Source organism: Panthera onca, chromosome C1 (assembly GCF_046562875.1).
Source record: "Panthera onca isolate mPanOnc1 chromosome C1, mPanOnc1 haplotype 2, whole genome shotgun sequence".
Lineage (NCBI taxonomy): Eukaryota > Metazoa > Chordata > Mammalia > Carnivora > Felidae > Panthera > Panthera onca.
Window position 1 is genome coordinate 139,453,805 of NC_138346.1, and position 16,043 is coordinate 139,469,847.

At 37.2% G+C, this 16,043-nt stretch overlaps 1 protein-coding gene across 5 annotated transcripts in view; it reads right to left on the bottom strand.

Annotated features, from left to right (window-relative positions):
* The window catches only part of PTBP2 (polypyrimidine tract binding protein 2), an 81,637-nt gene extending 71,571 nt beyond the window's left edge, over positions 1-10,066 (bottom strand). For 4 of the 5 annotated variants that reach the window (XM_060621635.3, XM_060621634.3, XM_060621633.3 and 1 more), the window contains exons 1-2: positions 9,944-10,066; positions 8,216-8,246 (exon numbers count right to left, since the gene is read on the bottom strand). In XM_060621635.3, coding sequence (XP_060477618.1) covers positions 8,216-8,246; positions 9,944-9,951 — 39 coding nt within the window. In that variant the 5' untranslated portion in view covers positions 9,952-10,066. Of the gene's footprint in view, positions 1-8,215; positions 8,247-9,581; positions 9,754-9,943 lie in introns of those variants that run through there. The other variant, XM_060621637.3, reaches the window with a different exon arrangement.
* Positions 10,067-16,043: the final 5,977 nt, after the last annotated feature.

The window sequence follows — 16,043 nt, forward strand, 5'->3', positions numbered from 1 at the left end:
ATGTAGCATTTTAAGAAAAATCACACTCTAAAAGTCCAAACAGAAGTTTTTAACACACTTATTATAAACAACCAGTTATATTCGATCGCATTATTTCATTGCAATTATCTAAAAAGCCCACGTTGGTGAATTCACATCTCAGTTAAGTTCAGCAATTTACAAACAGTGCTTTCTATATACCAGTGAGATCCAACATGGAAAATGCTAATAACTTATTTTAACAAATATGTCCTCTATTGTCCAGTTTTAAAGGCTTCATTTAGTAGTTAATTTAGTATGAGAGCTAGCACCAATTTCACTGTTTAAAATATCCATTCAAAAAGTTAACATTTTACCACAAGGAGTATAATCTTGAATTACTGTGCAATCACTTCATTCATTTCTGTTTTCCTCAGTAAAAGGCCGATTACACTGCGATTTCAGTGGCAAAATGGTTAAGAGTATAAAAATGAAACCATGAAGTTAATTACAAATTACAAAGAACAAAAAAACCATTTTACAGAAATGCAACAAATCTCTTTATTAAAAATTCATAAATTTCCGAGGCGCCTGGGTGGCTCAGTTGGTTAAGCACCCAACTTGTGATTTCAGCTCAGGTCGTGATCTCCTGATCATGAGTTTAAGCCCCTTGTCAGACTCTGTGCTGAATGTGGAGCCTGCTAAGAATTCTCTCTCCCTCTCTTTCTGCTCCCACGCAGAATAAATAAATAATTTTTTTAAAAAATCTTTAAAAAAAACTCACAAATTTATTTTTATACTCTCACTAAGCTAACCAAAAAGAAACAAGTCTAAAATCAACTGAGTAGCTACATCAAATTTATAAGGGTAATGAAAAATGAAATTTCAACAAACCCTAAAGTTATAAAATTCAGATATTCTATAAGTAGTGCAAATCAGTTAATATTAACTGAGGACCTGGTTTGTGAAAAATACTTTTTATGCATAATCACATTTAATCTTCAAAACTATTATAATCTCATCTAAAAAGTAAAGGACCTGAAGCTAAAAACATTTAAGATCAAATAATAAAAAACTATACTCCTTAATAATACAAATAAATCTATATGTCCAACACTACATGAAGAAATTCAAAATAATAATCTGTAAGAAAATGTACCTACAATGTGTACAGGAAATCAATTTTACACAGAAGTGTAACAAAGATTCCCAGGCATTCCCATACATAGTTGTGGAAAGAATCCTTTTGGCATTCTGGTTTTCATAAACTTTTTAACTGTAAATTTCATTTGACACAGGATTTTTACTTCCATTGTAAATATTTCCACATACTCTTTAACTACAAACTAGAATCAAACTATGTCATCAACATAGAAACTACATCGTGGTGTAGCCATATAACAAAGAATGAGGCAGATCTAGAACTACAGACCACATTATGTAATTTTTTTTGAAAAAAGGAAAAAATAGGTGGACTTGTACTTCCAGGCAAGACAGTGTAATATGCACGAGTTTCCCACTGAAACTTTAAAAAAAAAAAAAAATTTACACATGACACGTGTAACAATGGTTTTCAAGAACCAGACAATGATGGACAATGATCCCTGAAATTCAGAAAACAAGGTCAGTCCATGATTGCCCCAGCTTACTATCTTGAAAGACCAGGCCATGGCACAGCCCAGGTGGAGAAAATGGCCAAACTTCAAAAACTCCCTAAGAGGACATGAGTCCAAGGAGACCAAAGCAAGTAGGGTTTCTGAAGCAAAGTACCAAAGAGAGTTGCACAGAGGCAGCTCTGGGAATCTGTGGAAAATCCCCCCGAAAATTCAATGCATGCACACAACTGTGTTATGATTAATATAGAAAATATTTTTCTTATTGTTTAAGTAGTATTTAAAAGATAATTAGCTGTTTCAACAAATAATATATGACATGTAACATATACAAAAGTAAAATATACGATACCAATAGTACAGAGGCCAAGAGAGAAGAAATAAATCTTGAAGGAAGACTGTAAGTTAAAGATGTATGATACAACTCCTAAAACCAGCCACCAATATAACCAGAGTTATAAGCTAATCAGTTAACAAGAGATATAATGGAATTAAAACATTATCCATCCAAAAGACAGCAGAAAAAGGGAACAAAGAACACAAAGCACAAACAGAAAAACAGCAAAGTAGTAGTTTTAAAACTAATCTTATTAGTCAAAACAAGAGAGTGTAAGTTGGATGTAAAAATGGAATTCCAACTTTATGCTATCTACAAAAAACACATTTTAAATCTAAGGACACAAATAGGTTGAAAGTAAAAGAATGGAAAAAGATATGCCATGTGAACCCTATTCAAAAGAAAGCCAGAATGGCTATATCATAAAAGTAGATTTTAAAGCAAAGAGTATTACCAAGGATAAAATGGTCACTACATAATAAAAAAGGAGTCAATGCACAAAGAAGACATAGTAATCCTAAACATTTATGTACTAATCATAAACTTAAAAAAAATAAATAAATAAAAACTGGAACTGCAAGCAGAAACTTAGACATGCACAGGTAAAAGAGGAAATTTCAATATCCTTCTCTCAATGTGATAGCACAATACACAGAAAATCAAGAAGGACAGAGATCACTTCAACAACATTATCAATAAACAAATGACATTTATAAAACACTACCCAAGAGCAGAATACACATCTCTATCAAGTGCACATAAAACTTAAGATATGTGATATTTGGATCATAAAACAAGTCTCAACAAATTTACAAAGATTCAAGTCTTACAGTATGTTCTCTAGCCACAATGGAATTGAATTAAAATAATAGACACATTGGGGCGTCTAGGCATCTGTTGGTTAAGCACCCAACTTCAGCCCAGGTCATTATCTCACAGTTCATGGATTCGAGCCCCGTATCAGGTTCTGTGCTGACAGCTTGGAGCTTGGAGCCTGTTTCAGAGTGTGTCTCCCTCTCTCTCTGCCCCTCTCCCACATGCGTGTGCGCAAGTGCACGTGGGCTCTAGCTCTCTCAAAAACAAACTAAAAAAAAAAAATTAAATGAAAAAAGTAACAAACATCTATGGAACACTCATAATATTTGGCAATTAAATAAATAACATACTTCTCATAACACATGGGGCAGAAAAATGTATTACAATGCATTTTGAACTGAATAAAAAGTATGCATGTCAAAATTAGAGAGATGCAGGGGTGCTTAGGTAACTCAGCTTGGGTAGCTCAGCCGGTTAAGTATGGATCTCTTGATTTCAGCTCAGGTCATGATTTCATGGTTCCCGAGTTCCAGCCCCACATCCGGCTCTGCACTGACAGTGCAGAGCCTGCTTGGGGTTCTCTCTCTTTCTCTCGAAATGAATAAACTTTTAAAAAAAAAAAAAAAATCTGAGAGAGGCCACGAAAGCTGTACTTAGGAGGGTAATATATAGGGGCACCTCGGTGGCTTAGTCAGTGAAACATCTGACTTTGGCTCAGGTCATGATCTTGCAGTTCACAAGTTCAAGCCCAGCTGTGCTAACAGCTCAAAACCTGGAGCCTGCTTCAGATTCTGTGTCTCCCTCTCTCTGCCCCTCCCCTGCTCACACTCTGTCTCTCCAAAATAAATAAAAACATTAAAAAATTTTTAATTAAAAAAATAAAAAAAGGAAAATACATAGCACTAAACCTCTATGTTAGAAAAGTATCACGTCAACAATACCAGCTTCAACATAACTAACTTGAAAAAGAACTAAATGCAAAGCAGAAGAAAATTAAAACAGTAGTTATCAATAAAATAGGACACAGAAAACTCAATGAAACCAAAAGCTGATTTTTTGAGACTATTAACAAAATCAATAATCTCTAGCTAGACTGACAACGAAAAAAAGACACAAATGATCAATATCAGGAATGAAAAAAGTGACAGCACTACAGATTCTACAGACATCAACAGTATAAAAAAGGTAATTATCATAAACAACTCTATGCAAATACACTCAGTAACTTGGATGAAATGGACTAATTCACACGGAAGGCACAAATCACCAAAGTTCACTTAAGAAGAAATAGATAACTTGAATAGTCCTGGATCTATTAAATAAACTAAATGTGTCATTTAAAACCTCCACAAAGAAAACTGGTGAATTGCCCAAACATTTAAGAAAGAATAGCATTTAGGGGTTCACCCTAATATCATCACTTCTATTCAGCACTGTACTAAGATATCACAGGAAAAAAACGGCATCCAGATAGGAAAGGAAAAAGTAAGATGGTCTATGTAGAAAACCTGATAGCGTCTACAAAAAAGCTATTATATCTTAACAAGTGAGTTTGGCAAGAGTGAATAATACAAGAACAATACACAAAATATTTGTGTTTTTCTCCACTACTAACTAGAAACTGAGATTTTAAAAATACCATTTATAACAGCACCAAAAAATACTGAAATAGTAATAAATCTGACAAAAATGTCCAAAAACTGTACAATGAAAACTAAGCACTGCTGGGGCGCCTAGGTGGCTCAGTGGGTTAAGCATCCAGTGCCTGATTTCGGCTCAGATCATGATCTCACGGTTTGTGGGTTCGAGCCCTGCATCGGGCTCCTCACTGTCAGTACAGAGCCCGCTTGGGATTCTCTCTCTCCCCTTCTCTCTGCCCCTCCCTCATGCCTGCACACATGTGCACTCTCACTCTCTCTCAAAATAAATTTAAAAAAACCTAAACACTGCTAAAAGAAATTAAAGAAGATCTAAATAAATGGATAAACTGTGTTCATGAGTGGGAAACTTCAACATTGTCAGGATGTCAATTTACCTCAAATTGCTTTCTACATTCAAGTTACTTCCAATAAAATCCCAGCAAGCTTTTCTGTAGAAACTGACTCCTATAAAAATATGAAGGACATAGAAGAGCCAATACAACTTTAAAAAAAAATAAAGAAAACCATGATTGCTTGATGTCAAGCCTTAACATAAAGTCACAGTAATTAAGACAGTATGTTTTTGGCATCTACATGGACAAAAATGGGTCAATGGAAAAGGATACAGTACAGAAATAGAACCACTCATACAGATAGCTGATTTTTGACAAAGGTGCAAAGCGAATTCAATGAACAGAAGACAGCCTTTTCAACAGTGCTGGAAAAAGTTTAACTCCATACCCCCCAAAAAAGAAATGCACCATATTAAAAAAAAAAAAAAAAAAAACCTCAAATGCAAAACCCAAACTATGAAACTTCTATTACAAATCAAAGGAAAAAAATCTTTGTGACCTTGGGTTAGGCAAAGATGGCTTAAACAAGACCTGAAAAGTACAAGCCATAAGAAGACAAAAATGGTAAAGGTCATCAGAATTAAAAATTGCTGTTCTTTAAAAGACACTACTGAGAGAATGAAATTACAAATGGCAAAAAAAAAAAAAAAAAAAAAAAAATCTATGAACCATATATCTGATAAAGGACTTATAACCAGAATGAAGGCTTCTTAAAACTCAATAGTAACCCAATTTAAAAAGTGGGCAGGCGATCTCAAGAGATACTTCACCAAAGATGATATGCAGCTGGCAAAAGAAAACACATGAAAAGATATTTAACATAACAGACATTAGTGAAATGCAAATTAAAACCACAAGATTACCACTTCACCCCCTCTAGAATGTCTAGAATCAGAAAGACAAGCATTGGAAAGGATGCAGAAGGAATGGAAATCTCATACCCTATTGGTGGCAATGTAAAATTATACAACCACTTTGGAAAATAGTCTGCAGTTTCTTAAAAAGTTAAGAACATATGTGTATCATATGATCTAACCATTCCCATCAAAGGTATTTCCCCAAGACAAACGAAAAGTTCACACAAAGACTTTTACAGGAATGTTCACAGCTTTATTTACAATAGTCAAAAACTGGAAAAAAAACCAAATGTCCATCAAGAGTTGAATGATAAATTGCTGTATATCCATAAAATGTAATACTACTAAGCAATAAAAAGGAATGGACTATTGACAGACAACACGGGTAAACTTCAAAATAATCACACAGTGAAATAAGACCAAATAAAAGGGGCGTACATGCGGATTCATTTAAAATTCTATAAAATGCCAACAACCTATAGTGACAGAAAGCAGATCAGTGGTTGGAGAAAGAAAGGCAGAAGGAAGGGTTACAAAAGGGCAAAATGATATGTTCATTATCTTGATTGTGATAATGGTCTCATAGATGCTGTATACTTAAAATATGTCCAGTTTATTTTATATCAAATTGAATCTCAATAAAGTTATGTTTTTAAAAGGCAAGATGTGGGCCAGTACATGTGTTATGAATCCACCTGTGTAAGTAAGCAAGGATGCTAATGTTTGATAATATACAAAATGGTAACACCTCAGAGGGGAAAAAAGCACCAGGAAAAATTTAACATAATTACCTACACCTGAGAAACAGGACTGGGATTTGGGGAAACATACCTTCCACTTTAAATTTTTTTAAGGGCACATAGAAATATATATACAATGAGAACTTAACTACTTGTACATATGCATGACTCCAAAGCAAAAATTCTTAACCACTGTCTCAGAAAAGTTCATAAAACAAAACTTCGGTTATTCAAACTTTTATATTGAACAAAGGATAAAAAAAATGGTTGGCAATTATTTTTACATCATTTTCCATTTTTTTCTCCTCAAACCACTAACACAGAAACTGGTAGAACCAATAAACCATACCTGGACATCCAATCCCGAGTCTCCTCCTATCTCTGGGCCAACTCATGGTGGCTCCTGTCTGAATTCCTTCTCTCCTCACCCACTAACAGTGAACAACTCAGACTTGGGTCATTCATTCTTTTACAAAATTCCACAGGATACCTACCTAACTGAATGGTAACTATACATTTTACATCTTGCACTCTTGAGCTATTCCCGATTTCAAATCCTGCAACTACCTCAACTTACAAAATAACACTGCCAAATAAAAATGCCTTCCCCAGAAAAAGCTCTTTCTCCCCCAATGTACATAGTAGAAACTCAACAAATAAGCCTAAATATTAAAGCATGGTAAGTGGGGAGCCTGGATGGCTTAGTTAGTTAAGCATCCAACTTTTACTCAGGTCATAACCTCAGGCTCAGGTCATGATCTCATAGTTCATAGGTTCAAGTCCCGTGTTGGGCTCTGTGCTGACAGCTCAGAGCCTGGAGCCTGCTTTAGATTCTGTCTGTCTCTCTCTCTGTCTCTCTCTCTGTCCCACACTCCAATGGTGCTCTGTCTCCCTCCCTCTCTCTCTCAAAAATAAATAAAACATTAAAAAAAAAAATTTAAAGCATGGAAAAGTATCCAGTGCACTACAGGGCAGAGGACAGAAAATAAGCAAGGAAATACAAAATATTCCCTAAAGTATTCTAAAGACTATCACAAAAAATACTGTGAACAGTCACCATCACTATACTAAGGACACAGCCTCTCAAGACTACTCACGCTTGAAAGGGGGAAATGTTACTGCATCCAACAAGTATTTGTATATCAGGTTTGGAGTATGTTGTGCCAGGCTTGAAAAATTAAAAAGACAGAAGACAAGGACCATGCCCAAACACGGCAGACAGGTTTGCAAACAAAAATTTTAACATATTATGCTGTTAAAATGTGCAACGATTCAAGGAAATCAAAGGCCTAAGTATTAGAACTAAGGTCTAAAGGAGTAGTTTTCCTGGCCAAAAAGTGAGGGAAAGATTCCAAATGATCTGTACCATAACAGCTATTTTCCTTTAATAGAAAGACAAACCAGCTCTTAACTTCTGACTCTAATTTGAAGCTAATTACTGAAACAAGTTTCGCTTGTTTTAAAGATCAAGATAACTGATTTCTAATGTGGCTCACTACGGACACATTTTAGTCTTCATAATCAAAAGTTAGAAACACTTAGATTAATAAAATTATATGATTTATGTCAAATCACTTATCTGCCCACTTAAAACCATAACTTCCCCTCAGAAAATTGGGATATCATTTTTATATTCACAAAAAGTCATGTCTGAAAGCATTTTTAATTCCCTGAACACCATTCATACCTACTTTAGAATGTTCTCACAGACTTTCTAGAAAAACTTAGTTTTGTCTATTTAGATTATAAATTATATAATCCAACTTTTAAAATTAAATGAAACACTTTACACTTGGGTTTTGTTAACTCTAACTTTCAAAAGCTAACTTAAAAATTTCCGTTGATGGTAATAGTAGATTCAGCCATTCTGTTTTCATTAGTTTCAAACAATTTTTTCCTACCTTGACGCCAACTGCAACCTCAGTGACAATTCTGTAAAGAAAAAAAAATAGTTTCAACCTCTTATTCTTTTAATGATCACTGTTGGTCTCTAAAACTTTAGGGTAGTTCACCATTCATAAATCTTCCACTAACCATGCAAATGGAAAACAGATACACAGATGGTCAGTGACAATTCTTTGTACTATTTTAAACTCAGTTTTCTAAAAACTGCTTTCAAACTTAAGATGAAATCACTAAACTCATGGTATTTTTTAATAACCTATTAAATATCAAAAAGAACAAAACCCCAAGAACTATAATGCCATTTCCACAAAGCTAGTATACTTAGATTAATAGTTTAAAACTTAAAACAATTTAGTTATCCTGACAGAATCAGAAAACATGAATTCCAGTGCCAACTTCTGCCGTCAATTTTCATTTTAACCTGGGGAAATAGCAAACTTCTTTAGATCTAGATTTCATGTGGAAAATTATCTCTAGATAACCTCTCGGACAACTTAAGTTTGGTTACTTTGTTCACTTTGATATGGTCTTCCCTTAATATCTTTTAAAAACACCAAACTCCAAACACTTAATTAAAATAAACTCATATTTTACAGGACTCTTCATATACTGCCACTGATTCTACTAGATGTACTTTTTAAATGATTCGTTTTTATACCCCCAAATGGGCCCAATACAGCTCTCTTTTCGCCCTCAAGGGTGCCTCCTTTCCAACAATTAAATCATTAAGAGTCTTTTCAGATGTAGAGCATTAAGTACCAGGGAGACCCCGGTCCTGGTCGCTTCCCAAAGCCCTTGCCCTCACCTCACTCAGCATTCTACCTGCACTAGGGCTCTCAAAGATGCAGCACGGTTCTGGCTTTTTGTTTTTCCCGAAACCGGTCAAAGTGGCTAAAAAAAAAATGGCCCTGTGTTGACTATCTGCTCTTGTTTCTGCCATGGCTGTTGGCCTTTGCCCATGTGACTGATGCCGACCACAAACACTTGGGTTTTTCAGATGATTTAATTTCTGGGCCCTTTTGCCAAGCCTTGAACGTTTAGGCCCCCACAAAAAGGCATTTTTTTTCGGTCTCCCGCCCCCACTACCAGACTCAAGTGAAAACAAAGGAGTATGACATCTGCCTTCCCCCTTCCTCCCGCCGCCGCACGCCCTCCCCGCCCCCCCCCCTTCCCCAGCGGCTCCCACTTAGCTTTCCCCCGAGCTCCCGCCACCGGCATCTCCCCCAGCCTGGGCCCGCCGGGCGAGGCCCGGCAGATGGAGGACGGCTGGGGTGCACACAGACGCCTTTCTCCCATCCCCTAACAACCCCCACACAGGCCTCTCTCTTTGGCCACAACATTCGCTCCCACAGGCGCGGCTACCCAGGGTTCGGGTCCCAGGTTACGGATCGAAATGGCTCCTAGAGGGGGCAGGGACGGGCCAGACGTTCTGGGGTTCCCACCCCATCCCCCGCCGCCAAGTCCGTGCCCGCTCCCTCTCCGGGGTCGTCGCCCCCGCCATCGCCCCAATGCCTCTCCAGTCTACGAGCCCGCTTTCTTCTCATTTTCTCGACCAGAGCCGCCGGGGGAAGCGAAGGGAGGGGTGTGTGCGATGGGGCGGGGGTTGGGTAACGGCAGCCCAGCCCTGGGAGGGGCCGCCGGAGGGTTTCTGGCCGACCCCGAACCGGGCCGAAGGAGGGTCCAAATCCCCTCTCACACACTTCCTTCCCGGCCCCATTACATACCCGTCCATTGCCGAACCGGACAAAGCTTCGCTCACAAGAACCGAGCCACGCAGCCAGCGAGACACACAAGCGGCTAGAAAATGGCGGCCAGGGCCCGACGGAAATTGCCGAAGGTGTCGGAGCGCACGGGGCAGCGCGCGGCAGCGGCGGCGGCGGAAAGAGCCGAGCGCGCCGGCGCCCGGCTGCGGGAGGCGAGCGGCGGGGCGCGGGGACGAGGGGGAGTGGGCGCCGTCGCCGCCGCCTCTTCCTCCGCGCGGCCGCGCGCCTGGGGCCCTCCGCCCTCCGCCCTCCGCCCTGTGGGCGCAGGCCTGCTGCGGTGGAGCAGGGCGGCCTAGCTTCTTTTTGCACGCGCCTGTGAGAAGTCCCTGATGTCTTTCTTGGGCAGCGTGGTTGGAACACCTCTCAACCCTTCACACCCATTGCCCTGGATCTCACGGGGGTGGTCCCAGAACTGCACGACTGCCACCAAGCAGCCTCCACTTTTAACTCCAAACCAGGTCCCAACTTGGCCACCCTCGACCTACTTGGGCAAAGGGAAAACCATTTTATAGCTGTCCTCCTACGCCATCTTTTATTTGCAGACCCTCTCCATCCTCTCAAACACACACACACACACACACACACACAACCTTTACCCCACTAAATGAAACCACTGCTTTGTACAAATCAGACTGAACCTAGATTTTTGCTTCCAGACCCTTGTAGTTCCCTGCCAACTGGGAGAATGTAATTCTCACCTCAGCTGATGATAATGAGCACTTACAGGAAACAGTCACAGTACCTTGGATGGAAAAGAACACAGGTGGAGCCTTGTAATAAAGAATAGGTATGAAAAATGCAGCGATAGTTAGGATCTACCATTTGGGAGCTCGAAAGGGAAAGTGGGGATGAGAGTGGTGCCTCAGTCTTCATTGGTTAGGGATGGAAGGAACATTGAAATGGGCCACACAAATTGACTCCCTTTCCTGTGTATCTCACAGTCTTCATTTTAATTCTAATAGTATATTGGACCTTTCCTTTAACATGTTTTTCAGGGGCTCGACAAAATTTGAACAAGCATCCATTTTGGGGAAATGTGCTTAGTGGGGTGACTCTGGCCGGCAACTTACCCTCTTCTCCACCCATCACCCCGAACTACAACACACACACACACACACACACACACACACACACACACACACACGACAAGTATTCTCTGTATTCTCCAGTTACTCTCAGTGCCCACTCTGGGTCTATACCTCCTACATGCAACCCTGTTACTCCTTTATTGATTGGTATTTCACTGCACTAACCGCTACGTTCTATACAATTCATAAAATAATACTATTTTTAAGGTGGACAGACCTTAAAGAGCATCTTGTCCAAATATTTTGCTATAGAACTCTTAAAAGTATACAAATGTTATTTACCTCAGGGATTGGCAATCCTTAAAAAAAAATCTATTTCGGGGGCGCCTGGGTGGCTCAGTCGGTGAAGTTGGGGTCATGATTCCGTTGGGGTCATGATCTCACGGTTTGTGGGTTTGAGCCCCGCATTGGGGTCTGTGCTGACAGCCCAGAGCCTGGATCCTGCTTTGAATTCTGTGTCTCTCTCTCTCTGCTCTTCCCCCCCTCGTGTTCTGTCTCTCTCTCTCTCTCCTTCAAAAATAAATAAATATTAAAAAAAAAAAATCTATTTCCAACAATGCCTTTGCCTTCACCATTGACTTACAATATATAAAGGACCCATTATCAGTCCTATCACTTTTCATATATTTGTGGTTTTGTACATGTATTTCCCTCAACAATTAAATATGTAAGCTCCCAAAGGACAGGAACTCTAGCATAATTTTCTGTATTCTCCATATTGACTCAATCGATATTGATTGATGGTCAAAGACAAACTGTCTCCATGAGGGAAGCTTGTCCTTAAATGGCAAAAGATATTATAATATTCACAAAACCACGTTTTTCTCTATTTTTTCTCCTAATAAAGTACAAGAGTATGAACAAATAATAGTCAATATGATTGTTTATTTAAACCCTCCACTTTCTAGAAAAGATTTAAAGTTCTTTACAAGTCAAGACATATAAAATACTAGACAAAATGTCAAAGTCAAATAAGGAGTAAGACAAATGGACAAAAATATAACATGGAGTCAAAAAGAGGCTAATGTAACAATGTATATCACAAAAACATGTTGATTAAAAACTAGTTTCAGATTTGAGCTCTTTCATTTAGCAGCTGTGTGACATTAGGTATGTTCACTAACTCCTCCAGGAAAAAGTTTCTGTTACTGAAAATATGGGATTTATTACTGAAAATGAAAAAGGGATTTAAAATAGGGACTTCATCCCAGATGGTTGTGAGGTCTAAATGCCTTAATGTATGTAAAGTATCTCTCTAGTTCAGTGATGGGTTATGGTAAATATTCAATAAAGACTGCTATCATCATAGTTATTTTACTTATTAACTGTTATTCACTCGACAAGAAACCGGTAACAAATTTAGCTCTTGGATTGTTAACAATCAACAGTATTCATATAATAAATCGATATAGAGATTTTCACAAAGGTTAAAGATGTCATTGAAGTAATTAGATTGGCTGGTATCTAGTGGAATAAATCTGGGAAAATGTCATAGATAAGTTTTGAAACCTCATCCAAATCTAAATTTACATGATTTTTATGAGTTAACCATGAGACAGATTATTAATCTCAACATTAGCACATGGCCAACCTTTGTAATATATGACAAGATTATATTAGTGTTTATGGATTCCTAAAAAAAAAAAAAAGGCAATAAAAAGTGAGTGCCTGTACAGTATTATTTTCATACCCATATCTTTTTTCAGTGTAACAATTTGTTCTTTCCCTTCTGAGTGGTAAATGTTTTGACCTTTTACAGAGATTTACACTTATGTGAACAATGATTAAATCTAAATTTCAGTGTATGCTAAGACAAAATGAGGTCTAATATGGATGCAATAAAAGTAGGAAATAGGATCTTGTTCATAATGTTCTGATTTTATTCCTGTCTCCTCTCATCTGCATATAGTACCAAAGGCTTCCTTTAACGTTTTCATAAAGCAGTTTCTTCTTATGAGAAGAGAGAATAATAATGTGATCAGTTATATCGTTTATTTTTTTGATATGTATCTTTGAATAGGTGATATAAATTCAAAATAGATAAAGTAAATTCCAAAGGTATAAAAGCATATACAAAATGCCCAGAAAGGGTAAATACCTACAGACAAAATGGGTAATAATTGTAAATTAACATAGGTTTCTTTTTAGGCTGATGAAAATGTTCTGAAACTAGATTGTAGTGATAGTTGTACATATACCAAATATACTAAAATTTATTGAATTATATACTCAATATTGGTGAATTTCATATCATATAAATTATATATCAATAAAGCTGTTACAAAAAGAAAAAGCACCTATTTCTTCTCCCCAGCTGCTGTTACAGAAGCAACCCATCTTACCAGTTTATTGCATAATGTTCTAATGCATAAATTGATTAGATACATAGTATCAGTTTTTATTTCAAAGTAATAACTACAGTACACACTTCTGCAACTTATGTTTCAACTTTAAAAATATATCATAGAAATCTTTCCTTATTGGTACATTTAGAACTGTCTCTTTCTTTGTATATGGCTGCATAATATTCCACCAAATGAGTAAATCATGATGTATTTCACTGGATCTCATTGATGAACATTTAGGTTGCCTCCAATTTTAGTATTTACAAATAATTCTGCAATCAATATTTGTGTTTCTAAGTCATTTTATATTACAAACTAAATTCCTGGGTAGAATGCATTTTTAAATTTTTAAAAATACTATCAAATTGTCTTTCAGGTTAGTGAGCCCTTGTGGGGAAATGTTAGCAATTCCTATTGTAAGAAAGAGGGCTGATTTCCTTAATATATTAGGAGTTACTACAAATAAAAAAGTCAACAGCCAAATAGAAAAAATAAGTAAAGCATACAAATAGAATCTGAACAAATATTACAGAAAAATAAAAACAAAAATAAATGCTCAGCCCCACTTACAATAAGAGAAATTAGAGATAAAACTGTACTCGGGTACTCTTTTTCACCTGTCAATGCCCACCTGTCTCCTTCCCTAGGAAACATAGCACAAAGCTTCCTGACTACTGAGAAAAAGGATTCCTTTCAAAACTATCAATCTGTGTGAAAATAGAATAAACATGCTTCTAAATACACTAAATTTATATGTCAAAAAGTTTGTTTCCTATGCATTTCTTCCTTGATATCTTCTGGAAGATGTATTTCCCAATGAGGGAATATATCAGTAAAGAAAATATGGTATCCTGGAAGCCAGACATCCAACACGTAAGAGAGGAGAAATAAATTAGATATTGATCAAAGAACACTCAGGCCAACAGCTACACAGCTATATAGCAGTTCTTGGGTTCCAATATGATATGAGACCAGAAGGCCCCAGGAAAGATGTCTCTAAGACAAAACAAAGAGCTTATATAGACCAAAAATGTCTGACTATATTGAGCAGTTTTGTAATGCTGTTGGCAAGCATAGGGTAAGAAATTAACTCAGATAAATAAAAAGTTGTAAGGAAATAAGTCACAGTGCACTCTATGGATCAGTTGTAAAAAATAGTTATGTCTTCACACAATGCGAGCATTGAATATTAACAAAATTAATATTATGAAACACTATCATGAGAGGATAGAAGAGAAGTATGGATGTGTGCGTGTGTGTGTGTGTGTGTGTGTGTGGTGGGAATATGAATTCTCATACTCCAAAGTAGAAAGTCAACAGATAATGTCTAGAATTGATAGGTGAGAAAATAGCAAGTGAGTATATTATTCAGAAGCATAGAGGTAAATACCAGAAAAATCAGGGAAAAGAGTTCAAAGTGGTTGTTTCTGGGGCATGGTACTTGGGGATAAGGAAAGAGGAGAGACAGAAGAGTATAGTTTTGGTTTTGTTTATTTTGTGATAAATCTTCCAGAACTATTTACTTGTTAAGCTTTGTGCATGTGTTACTTTGATAAAAATACATTTTACATTAAAAAACGAAAGGATTAGATGGCAGTGAGCAAAGGACTGTCCTTGCACAAACATTGCCTCTTTTGTATTCAGCAAAAGTGACTGCTTATCTACATGCTCACTGAAAAAAGCTCAGCATAGCTGGCTGTCCTTCCTATACTGTGCATATAATAGAGATTATTCTTGGAAGAGAACACAATAGTTTGAGTGGATCAGCAGTTTTTAGAATGATCATGCATAAAGAACTAAAGTAGGGAAGAGAATGAGAAAAGTAAAGAAAAATACACAGAAAAGTAAAAGGTGAAAAAACATGCTACATACAAAGGAAACAACATCATTTTGCTTTAAAATATTGTAAACTCTGAAATGTTATAAATATATTATAAAATCCACATTATAATTCACGTAGCTTTATGTAAATAGCCACATAAATGATAACTGACAAGTGATTTGCAAATAAAAATGCAGGTTTTCAGATCATTCCTGGAATGAGTAGCTCTTCCTGACTAAATTCTTCTTTGATAACTTCACAAAGAAAGAAACCAAATAACAGATGGAAACCATCGGCCTTTTCAAAATCTTTTAATATTTCTAAAGTTTTCTAAGTAGTTTGAATACATTTGCTCCTTAACACTGGCAATGAAAAACTGAGAAATGAGAGCTGAAAATAGTTCAGATTTGGTTAAATCTCTTAATTATTTTACAATAGATGTCTCTCTTGGAGCATTGTCACCTCCGTCCATGATCCCCGGACCCCCTACACCCACTTTCTATTAGAGAAACAAAGCGGCTTTTTAAGAAAAGAAAGAAGAATATGATTTTGTCCTTATTTAATATTCACAATGAAGTATGTTTACCAAATTTGCAAATGACAGATAACCTGTGTCAGGAAGATAGAATCCACATTCAAGATGGTATTGAAAGGAAGGTAAGGTCTCATATTTAGATTAAAAGAAACAGCTAAAGGGGTGCCTGGGTGGCTCAGTTAGTTAAGTGCCCAACTCTCGGTTTCGGCTCAGGTCCTGATCTCACCGTTCATGAGTTCAAGCCCCACATGCGGCTCTGCACTTACAGCGC